The 15,577-nt window shown below is 37.0% G+C and overlaps 1 protein-coding gene across 10 annotated transcripts in view; it reads right to left on the reverse strand.

The window, feature by feature from the left end:
* Nucleotides 1–15,577, reverse strand: part of afdna (afadin, adherens junction formation factor a) — a 229,967-nt gene that overhangs the window by 41,151 nt on the left and 173,239 nt on the right. For all 10 annotated transcript variants that reach the window (XM_030128103.1, XM_030128104.1, XM_030128096.1 and 7 more), the window contains 5 exons: nt 10,197–10,315; nt 5,717–5,917; nt 4,417–4,508; nt 4,047–4,241; nt 1,695–1,839 (listed from right to left, as the gene is read on the reverse strand). In XM_030128103.1, coding sequence (XP_029983963.1) covers nt 1,695–1,839; nt 4,047–4,241; nt 4,417–4,508; nt 5,717–5,917; nt 10,197–10,315 — 752 coding nt within the window. The remainder of the gene's footprint in view (nt 1–1,694; nt 1,840–4,046; nt 4,242–4,416; nt 4,509–5,716; nt 5,918–10,196; nt 10,316–15,577) is intronic.

Raw genomic sequence — 15,577 nt, forward strand, 5'->3', positions numbered from 1 at the left:
ATGAGTAGTTATTAATAGTATAAATATTAACTTCCCCTGGAATCAATAAAGAATTCTGATTTTGATATGGTTTAGTTTCCTTTTATCAGGGACGGACGTGACCTATTAACCCTTAGTGACCCCTTAGGCTATTTTTATACATTTTCGTCATTTTTTTTGTTGATCTGCTCATTATTATGTCTGCAGTGTTTCTGCTGGTAAGGTAAATCCTTGCTGCCACACCATACATTTGATACAAAAAACAAATTAGTAATAGGCCTACACATTAGGCTACGCATATCTGTCTTGAATTTAAAATGTTAAGGTTCTACAACACGGAACAGTGGTAGTCCTTCCATCTTTATGGGTTGGTTCTGATGCCTGTCACTACCGGATCAACTGCCCGTTTGTTCACGTGCAACGCTAACTCTACTTGGACAAACTGCCCGAACTGCGTGGGCCGAGACGTTCAGAGTCATGCTGTGCTGCAAATGACTGTCAATGAGTGTGTCGTGACTCAATAATTAATACTATTTTTGTTATTAAATGTTATTATTAAACCATTGAATGCTGTTGCGATGTAGCTATTTTCTTTCCTTGAAAATGCAGAACAGAAACCGACCAACCCGCACACATGTGATTTTTCATTCAAAGGAGTGACATTTTACTTTTTTTAAATGGAATTGTTCATTTTCCAACATTTCCCTGTGGTCTCCATAAACTGTAAATGCTCTGCTTGGCTCTGAATTCTTCATTCATTCAACTCCACAGGTCCATCTTCAACCCTATTTCTCAGTAATGACACCAGAAAGGTGGTTTGGAGCGCTGGCCCTTTAAATGCACATGAGCCACTTCAGGCCCCGCCCCCGAAAGGTTGTCGGCTGCGCTGCTCTGTCCCGTTCAACCAACAACTGAACATTTGATGTAATGGGCTCCAAGTTTGGACATATTTTCAGTTTTTACTACAACCGCTGCTGCTGACAAACAATTATGTCGTACTCGGAGAAATATTCGTCGGAAGTCTGGACCATATATGTGCAAATGTCGTACCTAGTTATAGACGAAACAAATTAAGCAGGAATTAAAATGGGTTGTTTTATAGTTCTGCAGCAGCTGGAGGGTTGAAATTCAAACTCTATGAACTATTAGGGTCCAAATACACAAATAAATGAACCACAGACTAATAAAAATGGGTTTAGATAAATATAAGCCCTTCAAGTATTGTTTCTTCTAATGTGTTTTACTTAGTTACAAATAAAACCGTCTGTATAAAATATAATTGGAAGTATAAAATTAAACCTAAATATATAAACTGTACAGTGCCTCCGAGGAAAATGAAAACAGTTTGCTCTAAATCTGAAGTGACCAGTATGACCTGTATTTTATGAAACAAACCTCCATGTGGTGATTTAAGCTCCCAAATCTCAAATATTAAAAACAGAAATAGATGGAAGCTTTTAGAAGAGGAGGAACATGCGATTTGTGATTTTATGATGAAATAATACAGACTGAACCCTTTTAACACCATGTGATCACACCACGGACTCTTGGTTTGTTCTCATTTGACTGAAAGCAAAATGTTTGTTATTAATATAGTGATTATATCATATAATCCAGAGTAAAAACCAATTATATCAACTTTTACTGCAGCGTAGAGGATGATCTGGTTACATCATCAGGCAGGTGTTACATCATTGTGCTGGTTGTGGTCCTACCTCCTGGTGGTCCTCTCTGGTAGTCCAGGTCCCGGTGTTGGTAGTCCAGGTCCCGGTGCTGGTAGTCCTGGTGGTAGTGCTGCTGCATGTCGGGCCGCAGAACTCCGGGTGGGGGGTACAACTCCTCCTGAGAGTGATTAACCCGCTGGACAGAGATGGACGGGAAGAAAAAAGAGAGACGGAGAAGGTGACGGTTAAAGGAGACAGAATGGGAAACGGAGAAGACGGAGGGAAAAGAGGGAGGGAGAAATGAAAAGAAAAAACAGGATGAGAGGAAAAATAGACAATAACATTCGATTCTAGATGTTTTTTTTAATTATTCAAGAGTGCGATCTTTTAATTTGAAAGTGTTTTTTTTTACGCTCTTTTTATTTTCATCATAATCATAATTACACACAACTATATTTTATCACACTTCTGTATATTTCTTAAATTATGTGTGTGCGTGTGTGTGTCTCGGGCATCACACAAAATCCATACAGAGCAGACTGCTGCAGTTTGGCATAATTCTGTATTTTTGGTCAAGGAACAGAGTCACGAAAATGAAAAGGTCAAGGTTACTTTATTTGTACCCGTAGGTAGATTTGTTTTGCAGTCTAGGTGATTGCTTTGGTATTACAACAGTACATACGTTGAACATGTAAGACTGGTACTTGATCACGCTTCCAGACAGGACAAAAAGACAAAAAGTGCTCAGTGTTCCACCATTCATCAGTATTGCAGCATGGATAAGTAAAAGAATAAAATAAATAAATAAGATCAAATAAATAAAAACAAGATGCAATAAAACACAATAAAAACCAGAAAAGATAAGAACAATTCGGGATTAAAAACCAGCATAAGAACATAAAATTTAAAAATTTAAAAATTTAAAGTCACAATAATAATAATAAATTGAGCAAAGAAATGGAATAAATAACTAAAATAAGTTTGTAAAGTGCAATGTCACTATTTCTTATTGAGCTCAGTGACGGCGACAGGAACAAAGCTGTTTTTATAAACACTGTGTCCTGAACCTTGGAACTAAGAACCTCTGTCCAGAGGAAAGGAGCTGAAATTCACCTGGTAAAGGATGGGAGTCATTGTTAAGAACTGATGAAGCCGTCCTCTGGACCTGTTTAGTGTACCGGGAGGCGGGACAAGACTGGGACTCACCAATCAGGCGACTGGACCATCTGACTATTTGATTTAGTGAGTTTCTCTCTGCAACTGAGGTCTGACAGAACCGACCGAAAAGTTGATAGGACCAAAGTTATACTCTCCATAACGTAGACTTCATGCATTATTTTAATTCAAAAGTATTATTACCTCTGCCAAGGAGGTTATGTTTTTGCCAGGGTTTGTTTGTTTGTTTGTCTGTCCGTTAGTGTGCAACATAACTCAAAAAGTTATGGACAGATTTTGATGAAATTTTCAGGGTTTGTTGGAAATGGGATAAGGAAGAAATGATTAAATTTTGGTGGTGATCGGGGGTGGGGGGGCCCATGGGGGGGGCCACTGATCAGCCTTGGCGGAGGTCTGCGCTCTCCGAGTGCTTCTCGTTTCTTCAAGTCTTTCTCAGATTTTGTCATGAAAATCTTCCCTTAAGTAAAAATATACTCTCATAGTCACATCTAGTTTCTTGAATATAGACAGGAAAGCAAGTCGGTGTTTTAAAAGGTTATAAATGTTATTTTATGTATTATTATCCTGCATTTAACCAGGAAAACATAACGTGCTGCACACTTTTAATTCCCCTATATATAGTGTAAGATTCTGTTGAAAGTTCCAGCCCTATAATCTCGATTAGATTGTCTTTATGTAAAACTTAATACATACATATTTAAATGTGAAAGTACTCCAATATTATAAACGCATAAGGCCATTTGACCTCGACAAAGTAGGTCACAGGTGACAGGAGAAGCAGCATGAGTGAAGCGTCAGATTCAGAGGTACCCATGTCGGATGCGGGGACAGCAATAATGGATCCAATGCTGGACGATGTAATGGATGATTGACAGGAGGCTCAGCCAGGTTCAGCCAATTATTTCATTCGGACCGAATAAAATGATCGGTCAAAATTTTATCAGAAATATGAGCAATATATGAGAATTAAAAATTTTTGAGTTTCAATACCTGGTGGATTTCTTTTACATTTTAGTTTGACACACGCTTATTAGGAGCATTTTAAGATGACAAAAGAAAAGTGTAAAAATGCCATATCATATGGTATGGCTTTAAACCAAACATCCAAACTAAAAAACACCCTTGTCGAAACTTTGAATCATATTTTTGCTTCTTTCCGATGTTAAAATGGTTGTTTGTGTTCCTGAACAACACATGAAAGGCCTTTTGTCGTGTTCTCTGCTCTACCTGCATGCTGTTGTGGATGTTTTCAACCATGGGAAGGCGTTCTCTGTCCTCCATGCCCTGCCAGTGCTGGGGGGGCCCCTGCCCAGGACCCATTACGCGGTCCTGGCTCTTCGAGGCTGGGATGGTGAAGTACTCTCGGGGGTAGGTCTGGGTGGGGATGGGGTATGCTTCTGGACGGGGAGGGGAGGGCTCATCCTGGGGAATAAAAGCAGAAGTTGGATGTGAATACGTGACGGTGTTCAACAGGCAGCGTCAGGGGGAGGTTTGATCAAAGTGCAGTTCTCATGTTGGTTCTAGATGCTGAGGGTTAATGTCACCCCGGGACATTCCACATGAACACTCCACTGGCTTCCACGTCGTGGTTACTCACGTCTGCGCACAGATTTCCCGTGGAAACTGAGGTGATCTTGGTGCCAGGTCCTCCAGGGTAAACCGCCTTTCCTGCAGGACTCTGACCCTGATCTGCAACGGAAAGAAAACACAGTCAGTTCACAGTGAAAGTAGAATAGCTTTATTGTTGTTGAGCCCGTTTACATGCCTGTAAAAATCCGATAACTGGGAGGAATCAGATGTGATGCGTTTACATGCACTTCAGAAATGCGATAATGGAAAAACCCTGGTTTACACGTTTCAGTCCATTATTTGATTTCATCGGAGTACGTACGCATGTTATGATGTGAGACGTACACTTCCTGTCATTTTCAAAACATCTGGTCTTGTCATGTTACCATGGCAACGCCTACAATGTCAATGTTAGTTGTCCTGATGTGGGAGGAGCTAATAAGACTACAAAATAGGTTACATGTTATTGCTATCCTTCAGTTCGTTCTTTGTTTACCTTTTTCCATAGACTCACATTGTCGCTGCATAAGTTCCATCAATACAGCTTTTTTTTTTAAAACACATGCGCAGATGTAAAAAAAAAAAAAAAAGAAAGAAAGAAATCAGATTACCCTGTATACATGCGTGAAGACATCAGAGCACTGGGGAGAAATCTAGGTATGTTAGTCTGATTTCTCATAATCAGATAACTGCTGTTATCGGATAAAGCCCATCAGATTATAAGTTTACATGATCACTGGAATAATTAGATAACTCCAGAAATCAGATAATGATCGGAGTGTTGGCGTACATGTAAACGGGCTCAATATTATAAGTACAGCGAAATTAAATAACAAATAATACAAATACATTCATTAAATTAAACACACTGTATTAATCCTTGGGCATTCCTGTAATTTACAAACCTCTGGAGACCCTCAAGCCAAAAAAGCACATGCATTGCTAAAAAAACAAATAAATCTTCATATATCAATGTTTTTTCTGCAAAATATCCATTTTTTCCATTAATAACAGACATGTATTTAAGATGTCACTTAAAGGATTAAAATCCTGAAAATTACTGAACTTTTGGTAGTTCTGAGTGGAGCTGTAGTGGTTTAAGAGATTTATACAGAGAAAAAAGCAGAAAAAGTATGGATATATAATGATTTTTTCACAGTTTTTTTTTTATGTGTGTTAAATGGAAAATTGTATTTATTTGTTATTTTAAAAGTCTCCATCGTTCAGATCTACTCTGGCAGAAGTGTTATTTCCAGGTTTTCAGCTCCAGTGGCTCTACAGACTTGGTGTTTGCGTCACATGTCATCGTGCTGAATGCGAGGACTCACTGGCTACGTTGGGGCTGGAGCGGTGGTCGGCTCGGTTCTTCAGGAGGCGGTCTTCGCCGCTCATCTTCTTTGGTTCGGGGTAGGAATCCCAGCCGGCCTGCGGACTCTCCGGGGAGCCGTTCTGCACCGAGTTGTTGTACAACTCGAAGCCTTCGCTCTTTGGTCGCATTTTCCCGTTCTTCTCACGGCCTCGGTCTGACGCTGTAGGGAAAACAAAACATACGGAAGATAATTAAGAAGTGTATGACTTCAACAATTAGTCATGTTTAGGTGTTAAAGACATATTATAACCCATGAAAAATAAATAACAGTCAAAAAAGAATAGTGGTGTTCAAACAGATACGACACATGCACAGTTGTATATAGTACAATGCACAGTGAAATTAAAGAAATATACATATATATATATATATGAATAAGTGTGGAAAAAATAGTTTAGTACAGTTTTTACAGACGTATTTATATATATTTCTAATTGTTTTTAATATTTACTGTATATATAATTTTTTCTTTTTGTTATATTCTATAATTTCTTTCCTGCTACTTTTAAATTGTTAATTTCCTTGTTTTTTTTAAAAACTTATTTATCATCCTGCAACTGTAACACGCAAAAATCACCCTCTACGATTTAGTATTCTGATTCTAAAATGTATTTTTGTACCAGCCATTAGTGAAAATAGTAAAAAAAGAAGAAAAAAGAAAAAAAAAGACAATATAAAAAAGTATATATTTAAATAGAAATGTATATATATATAAAAACTAGGCCTAACACAAACATAAAATTAATGTAACTAAATAAATAACCATACAGCAAATCCTGCAATAATAAAAGCTGCAATAAGTTATAAAAGAAGAGTCCATCAGTCATTTGTTAAAATGTGTAAAACTCACCAATGTTGTAAAGTTCTCACTAAAAATCAATGATACTCTGTTTTGTTCAGACATATTCATGATGAATGCTTGTAAATCACACATTACATTGTTATTATCTTAAGATGCATTTATTTGTTAACTTGAGGTGTTCTTAGGGTTCTAAATATTACAAACTGTAACTGATTAAACTGAATTAATCTTTTTTTTTTTTTTCCCCAAGCAACAAGTCCCATTTCAGTCCACTTTTCTTTACACTTCAGCGTCTGCAGCCTTTCTCCGTTTTGAGCGTATTCACATCCTCATCCTTGCGTCTGACTTTTCCAGTCCGTTTCCTGTCGACTAACCAGCGTCCTTCATCTGCACTAAAACACACTGTGGTCGAGTCGAGGGAATTGGTGAGTTACGCTCCTTTCTCGTCATCTCGGACCGCAGGCCGGGCCGGGCCGGGGTTGGAAGACTTCCTTAATGAATCTGGGGTCACATTCCAGCAGACAAAGAGCAGCACACAACCAGACGAGCCCGTAACTCGACACACACAGCTGGCAGTGGCCGCAAACACTCATTATACCCTTCAGTCTGCCGGCTGCTACACAGAAGACAACAAGGACGCAGTGTCTGGACGGCTCTGCTTCCCGTCCTTCATGCACAACACCACATTTACAGGCATTAGCTAATAGAGGAACCCACAATAGTCCATTCATTACAGACTGTAAATCCAACTCGACAGGCACATATCTGCAGCGAAATTCATTAGTGTCACCTTTGAAATAGTGTTTAGTTCTCCACTTTTTATTTCTCTGTATATGAATAAACACAGACTATTCTTTCCCTTTCAACGAGAAGAAGATGATGATGATGATGATGATGACAGGGTGGAAAAAATAGTTCCGTATCTCTGTGTCTTGTTCTATTAGGGATCAGTCCCCAGTTGAATGTGTGAGGTTGACAGGTTTTGTTCTACGTTCCAGTCCTGTGGTCTGGATGCAGATCAATCTAACAACAGAAGTGGGAGAGAGCTCAACTAATTCAATCCAAGTCCATCTATGACTTCTACCAGTGATCAATAGGAAATATATTGATATTTGTAACCATTTACATGTTATAAACCATCAAAATATGGACCATTAGAAGTAAAGGCACGTTTTTATTATTTCAAAAATGTGTAAAAAATGCAAAAATCCAAATTTCTTAAAACTGTGGAGGATGTTTGTTGACACCGTTCCAAGGAAGAGACAGAAAAAATTTGAAATGAATCTGAGCAGTAGTTCCGGAGAAGATGATTATTGAAATGTAGACACTGGTGGCCTTGAGTTTGACCCTTCAAAGTCACTCAAGGTCAAAGGTCATGGACCCAAATGAAAGTCCATATATGACTTCCTATTAGATCAATAATAACTATTAGGCCTGTAACGGTACACAAAATTTTCGGTTCGGTACGTTTTCGGTTTTCAAAGCCACAGTTCGTTTTTTTTCGGTTCAGTACGGGAAGAAAGAAAAACCCTCAAAATGTCTATTAATGCATTTATGAATTTTTCAACATTTTTCCCCCAATTTTTGGAGACAATAGAATATAGAAAAACAGGAATAATATAATTCTGCTGCTATAAATCAAATAGAAAATAAAATAAATTATTAATATTACTAAATGTATTTTAAACATTAGTATTGCACTTTTCCCTGACAGGTAGTTTTGAACAAGCAAAAAAAATCTAATCACAGTTCTGTCAGTTCACATTCTGCATAAAAATAAAAAAATTCCACATGAAGTGCAACATTAACAAGAGGACAAACTGGTATTCTGTTTAAACAAACTGAAGAGAAACACTGACAACACAATGAACCAAATGATTTATTTTAGGACAGAGAACAAACTGTTTAGGACACTGTGTGTATTTGTGTGTGCCTGTGTGCACAGGGGATTGTTTTTTTTTTTTTTGTCGGAGCCGGGGGGTAGGGGGGGCGCAGTTATATACCTGAGGGTGCGGTCCATAACTAACATAACGAACGCTGTCGTGAAACTTTACATACTTTCAACGTTCTATTTATTCCTCTATTATAAAGCATGCATGATAGACAGACAGACAGAGACAGACAGACAGACAGACAGACAGACAGACAGACAGACAGACAGACAGACACACAGAGACAGACACACAGACACACAGACAGACAGAGACAGACAGACAGACAGACAGACAGACAGACAGACAGACAGAGACAGACAGACAGACACACAGACAGACAGACAGACAGAGACAGACAGACAGACACACAGACAGACAGACAGACACACAGACAGACAGAGACAGACAGACACACAGACAGACGACAGACAGACACACAGACAGACAGAGACAGACAGACAGACAGACACACAGACAGACAGACAGACAGACAGACACACAGACAGACAGAGACAGACAGACAGACAGACACACAGACAGACAGACACACAGACACACAGACAGACAGACACACAGACACACAGACAGACAGAGACAGACAGACAGACAGACAGACACACAGACAGACAGACAGACAGACAGACAGACACACAGACAGACAGACAGACACACAGACACACAGACACACAGACAGACAGAGCTAGTGTCAGTGTTTTAGAACTACCGTAGTTCCTCAGGGCCAAACAACGTCCGTCTTATCACCGTCTCTTTCCTCGTTGTTGTCTTTCACCTGAACCTGAACTGATCCAAACTGGACTGGACTGATGCTGGAGGGTCTGCAGTCTCTTCCTTCCAGGTTCACATCATATTTGTTGTTGTTTTTTAACCTTATATCAGCTGCTATTTCATATTTCGGGTCAATGTGTGCGTCCTTCCATATGCCCATGTGAAACTTGCGCAGATTTAAAGTTCCGCGTCGAAAGACGTCTTTCGTTCCTTTTTCTCATCATACTGTGCTGTTTCAGTACAGCTGTGTACTGAACTGAACAGGTGTGTACCGAAACAGTTCGGTTCAATATGTGTACCGTTACAGGCTTAGTAACTATATTGATATCTGTAACTATTTACATGTTATAAGCCACTAAAATATGGACCATTAAAAGTAAAGGCACAATTTACATATTTCAAAAATTTGTCAAAAATCAAAATGTCTCACAATTGTGAAAAAACGCTGTAGACAATGTCCCAAGTAAGCTACATATAAAATCTGAAATGAATCCAACCAGTAAAGTTTTAACCCTTCAAGGTCACTCAAGGTCAAAGGTCATGGACCCAAATGAAAGTCCATATAAGACTTCCTATCAGTGATCAATAGTAACTATACTGATATCTGTAACTATTCACGTAATCATCAAAATATGATATATATTAGAAGTAAAGGCACATTTTAAATATTTCAAAAATTCATCAAATTAAAAAATCTAAATTTATCAAAACTATGAAGTGACTTTGTAGACATTGTCCCAAGGAAGATACATATAAAATTCAAAAGGAATTCAACCAGTAGTTTCATCAGAGAAGATGTTTTGAAATTGCTGACAAAGACAACACCAATCACGGTGCCTTCACAGTAGCTCATGTTATCGGTCAGTGAGATAAGTGAGTAACAAACCCTCTGCATGTGTGTGTGGTCATGTGCTCACCTCTAGGCATCATGGGACTGGGCTGGTTGAGGAGGGTTGCCAGTCCGTGGTAAATGGCGCCCTGCTTAGCGACCTCCAGCGTCACAACGGAGCCGGTCCTCGTCATCAGCTCTGCCGCCCTGAACGGAGACAGAGGTATGAAAATTATCACTGATTCATTGATATTTTAGTTATTCTCATCCACTTTTCTTCAATCAAATCTAGAGAACTCTACCAATAAGAGACAACTTATTTAGATCTAAGACAAAAACATATTCTACTTTCTACTTCTTATGTGTACTACTGACATGGAACTTTATGGTCAGTAGAAAAAGATGGGGTTAGGGGGTGAGAGTATACGAGTTGAAGTTCATCCTGCACCTTTTTATAAAAGTTATTTTTTTCTTTTTTTTAATGTTTGTCCTTGTTTTTGGTTTTAAATGTTGATATTCAAAATTAAAAAAAAAAAAACATTTTTGGACAATTCATGGACTAAACTATTCATCAATGAATACAAATATATATAAGAACATAATATCTAATTAAATAATGTATATATTTTTTTAATGTAAATGTATACTCTATTTACATTTACTTTAAACTTACATTTGAGGAGATTGAACTCATTAACCTCAATTTGACACTAGTTTCCCTTTTAGCTTTGAAATCCAACTGAAATCTGTTTAATTTACGGGATTTGAACTTCGTTTGTTCAACAGATTAATTGAAGTCTTGTTTTGCTCAACTTTAAATACAACTATGACAGATTAGGTTAGTTTTGAGAGGGTTCAGGTGCTATATGATTCCAGACATCCTTCTGCAAGAAAATATTATGACTGTCAATAAATGATCAATTTAGCTTAATTTTAGACAATTTTAGATGTTAAATATATGTATAAAATTTGGAAAAACACCCAAAACATCTAAAAAGTTTAACAGGACAGTGCGCTGGGGTCGAACTGCAACCGCTCGATCCTCGATCTGGCACAAGTCATTTGGTTTGTTTTAAAAGGTCAAAGGTCAACTCACCCATGAAACACAAGGCACCTAGCATTAGCATCAGCATAACTCCAGATCTTCATACAGACATGAGAATTAACCTACACGTGTGTTTTTTGTAATGTTTTGATGCTCTAGAAGATATTATTTTACAATAATTTGTCTTAGGTACTTGTCTTGAATGATGTTCCAAAGGCTTATAAGTGTAGAAAAATCCGTGTATTAACCCATGCTTTAATGTTACAAGAATATTTCACAATTAACTGTCTTGCATCTAATGTTTTGTTGTTGTTTTTTTTCCTAATCGACAAACTCAAACACCAACTAATCTTCGACTTTACTACACGTCTGTTTTTATTCGCTGTGGTAAAGTCTCTGGTTTGATTTCTGTCTACTGGCAGAATAACAGGCAGAAAAATAAACTGCAAGACCATTATTATAAACCAGAGGAGACCAGGATTATATTTGTCTTTGCCAGAAACTCACTTCACTCTAATTTGGGAACAAACCTGCTGTGTCACACACACACACACACAGTACACATGTTATTTTGCGTCGCAGCCACATGTGCTTCTGTATTTGCCGCTGTAAACCAAAAGCCTATAAATAGCTGAAGGGCAGATCACACAAGGTAATGAGTCATGTATGTTTGATTGGATGGAACTCTGGGAATGTAGCGTTGCTGTTAAGCAGAGCAGAGGATGGGATTTAAACCCACATTTGGAAAAAGCACAGATCGACGACTACACGCATATATGTCAGACATGAAATCTGCAGAGTATCCTGAAGCTTAACCCGTTATAAGGATTTATGGCATGTATTAAGAAACAGATGCAACTGTATTTCTTCATGATATTCAGAAATACCGCAGATGTGGGAACGGTTGTACTGTTGAGCTGAATTTGCAAACAAAGTCTGCGAAGAAAGTGCACATCTGTCAGTAAATGACAGAATCCAACTACCCATGTTTACTCAAGTATAAAGTGGAAGAGTATTAACTTTTTCTGTAGCTTCATGCTTGTACTTCACTATGTCTATACATCTAGCAGTTTAAGTTATGCAGTGTCGTTTATGGTTTCATGTGTACAATGTATATTTGTTGTATTATTATTTACATACTTATATTACTCATATTGTTGTATTGTTGTTACAACTACTATTACTATTACCACTTTATTATAACCTTTATCCTGTGATTATTTAACTCAAATATATTATAAAATGGAAGTGGACTCTGTGTGTGTGTTTTGGACATCAAACTAAATCCGTACAGAGCTAACCACTGCAGTTTGTCGTACTTTTGTATTTTTGGTCAAGGAACAGACTAGTTAAAACGGCATGTTGATGGGACCAATATTTTGGGAGATATTAGTAATTTTGGAATACAATAGCCTTACAATCACATTGCTATGCCCAGAATCATAGAATCATCATTGAAGTGGGTTACCTAGCAACAGATAAACAATAATGTCACGTTGCCATGACATGCCAGCTGAGAGGTTATTCAACTGAAAATGCCAGTGGAATTTACCAAGAAAGGAAAGAAAGGAATGAACTGGATCAGAGGATCTAGAACCTGGGGTTCCCCATGGGTCAACACGCTAGTGTGTGTGTGTGTGTGTGTGTGTGTGTGTGTGTGTGTGTGTGTGTGTGTATATATATATATATATATATATATATATACACAGTACATAAACATATATACATACATATTGTGCATGTTACAAAATTTAACATAATTACTTAATATGTTCATTATTATTACTACTCTGTTCTACTAGTACTTTCTAATGTGCAATTTACTGTTTTTTCACTCCTGTTTTACAGTTATTGTTAATATTTTCTTGTAATATTTCTTATATGTGCACATTGAGTGTGGTGCTGCTACTGGAACCTTACTTTCCTGAAGGATAAATAAATCTAATCTAATCTAATCTAATCTAATGTAATGTATCAGTCGAATCGAATGTTATCTAATCTAATCCATCGAATGTAATCTAATCTCATTTAATGTAATATAATGTAATGTAATGTAATCTCATTTAATGTAATGTAATCTAATCTCTCTGATGCACAGATTGTGTATTAAACTCCACTTATTCCTGACTTTCCACTGACAGTATGAGCTCAACAGCCTTTGAGTGTCTGTGGTGTTTCCATTGTGTTATAAACAATGATCTCCAGGTGCCATCACATACTATTCCTGGACTCAGTCTGAGTTCTGAGGGCGCTAAAGCAACAGTAAAGGGATAAAAATAATCATACGAATCACAGACTGGGGGGGGGGGGGGGGGGGGGGCAGAAAAGCTGCTGGGTCAGCGTTTGTGTCATCATGTCATGAGGTGGGACCACAGTGCAGGTTAGTGAGAAATATGTTGAAAATCTGTTTATGAATCAACCACAGATTTGACTTTAGGCATCTAGACTCCAGCCTAAAATAAACCATGATATAATGTTGTTTGGTTTATTTTTGGAAACTGTCATCCTCCTCCATAGCTGCAGTCACACTGAGGACAACATCACAATGGTTGACAGCATGTCACCATGACAACTGGCCACGCTGAGACACTATTATCAATGAAAATGAAACAGAATCAGGAGGTTGAACTGATCAGTCAATCACGTGAATAATATCTGAGAAATAGAATGGACAAAAATCTCAGATGGATGGAATTACTGGTGTGTATATATATATATATATATATATATATATATATATATATATATATATATATATATATATATATAAAAGTCACAATTCTGAGATTAGAGTTAGAATTCTGAAAAAAAAGCCAAACTTTCTTCTCAGAATTATGAATTTTTTCTCAGAATTATATTAAAAAATATATATATACTGGACCTGAATTTTTTTTTTCCCCAGTGGCTCAACTCCTCCTCCGTTTACAATTTACATTTGTAAACTAGAAAAGCACTTGGAGAGTGCAGACCTCCACCAAGGCAGATCTGTCGTGCCCCCCCCCCCATCACCACCAAAATTTTATCATTTGTTCCTTGCGCTACTATCAACATTTCCTGAAAATCCATCCATAACTTTTTGATTTATCTTGCTAACTAACAACAAACAAACAAATCCTGGCAAAAACATAACCTCCTTGGCGGAGTTAATAAGAATCTGTTTTTTATTGCTTGCCTGGGCAAATAAAGGTTAAATAAAATAAATTAAATAAAAACATTTACTATTAACTTTAAACTTATATTTGCGGAGGTTTGATGCTGGTTTCCTTTAATAAACTTGGATTTAGTTTTGAAATTCAACTGAACTGTTTAATTTAAGTGACTTGAAATCTGCTTGTCTATCAGATGCATTTCAAGTCTTGTTTTGCTCAACTTTAAATACAACTATTACAGATTAGATTAGTTTTCAAAGTGTCTAGGTATACTATAGCAAACATCCTTCTGCAAGAAAATATGGTTGTCAGTAAATTAATAATCTAGTGTAATTTTAGTTCTTAAATATATGTATAAAATGTGTTTCAAGGCAGTGGCAGCTTTTTTTTTATACGAAGCTGCAACATGGACACAGAAAGCTAGAAAGAAACTAAAATATTTGAGCACATGTAAAATACTTGAAAGTTTATTTCTATAATCTCATAAAATCTCATAATGACTGTTAATAATCACTATTGCACAAAATCCCTATTGCTTTTCATACTAAATATGATAAAAAAAAACTCAAGTCTGTTGTTATATTTTTACTAAAACACACTGTTTTAAGCATTTATGACATATAATTATGATAATTACAGGCCAGATACTGAAAGTTAAGTTCTTCCTGAAAAAAGGTGTAAAAGATTTGGCAAAAAAACTCATTTTCTGACAAAGAAATCCAGGCGTCCTGTTATAATGGTAGTCCTTATATAGTTAAACGTCTACAGGTGATGCTTCTGACCTGCGCCACCGTCAGCCACCAGGGGGGGATGTAAACACTTTGGCTTCATGAAGGTTTAAACCAGGGGTCTCCAACTCATTTTCTTTCAGGGGCCACATTCAGGCCGATTTGATCACAAGTAAAATAATAGCGTAATAACCAATAAATAATGTCCACTCCAAATTTTTGTCATTGTTTCAGTGCAAAAAAACCCAACTAAATTCTGAAAATACTTACTTTTATAAACTATCCACACAAAAAAAGATGTGAATGACTTGAAACAACTGAAATTTCTTAAGAAAAATAAGGGCAATTTAAAAAATATTCTGCTTAAACTTACCATTTCTACATGTGCATTATGGATCAGATCTACAAGGACATTAAACACTTGGTAACAGGCAAAAAAATGCTAAACTTGTGCTTAATTTTCTTTAGACATTTCAGGTTGTTCATATTTGTTCAGGTTATTCACATTTTATTGTTACAGGATAGTTTGTAAATGTTAATATTTTCA

Source organism: Sphaeramia orbicularis, chromosome 24 (genome assembly GCF_902148855.1).
Source record: "Sphaeramia orbicularis chromosome 24, fSphaOr1.1, whole genome shotgun sequence".
In the NCBI taxonomy this organism is placed as follows: Eukaryota; Metazoa; Chordata; class Actinopteri; order Kurtiformes; family Apogonidae; genus Sphaeramia; species Sphaeramia orbicularis.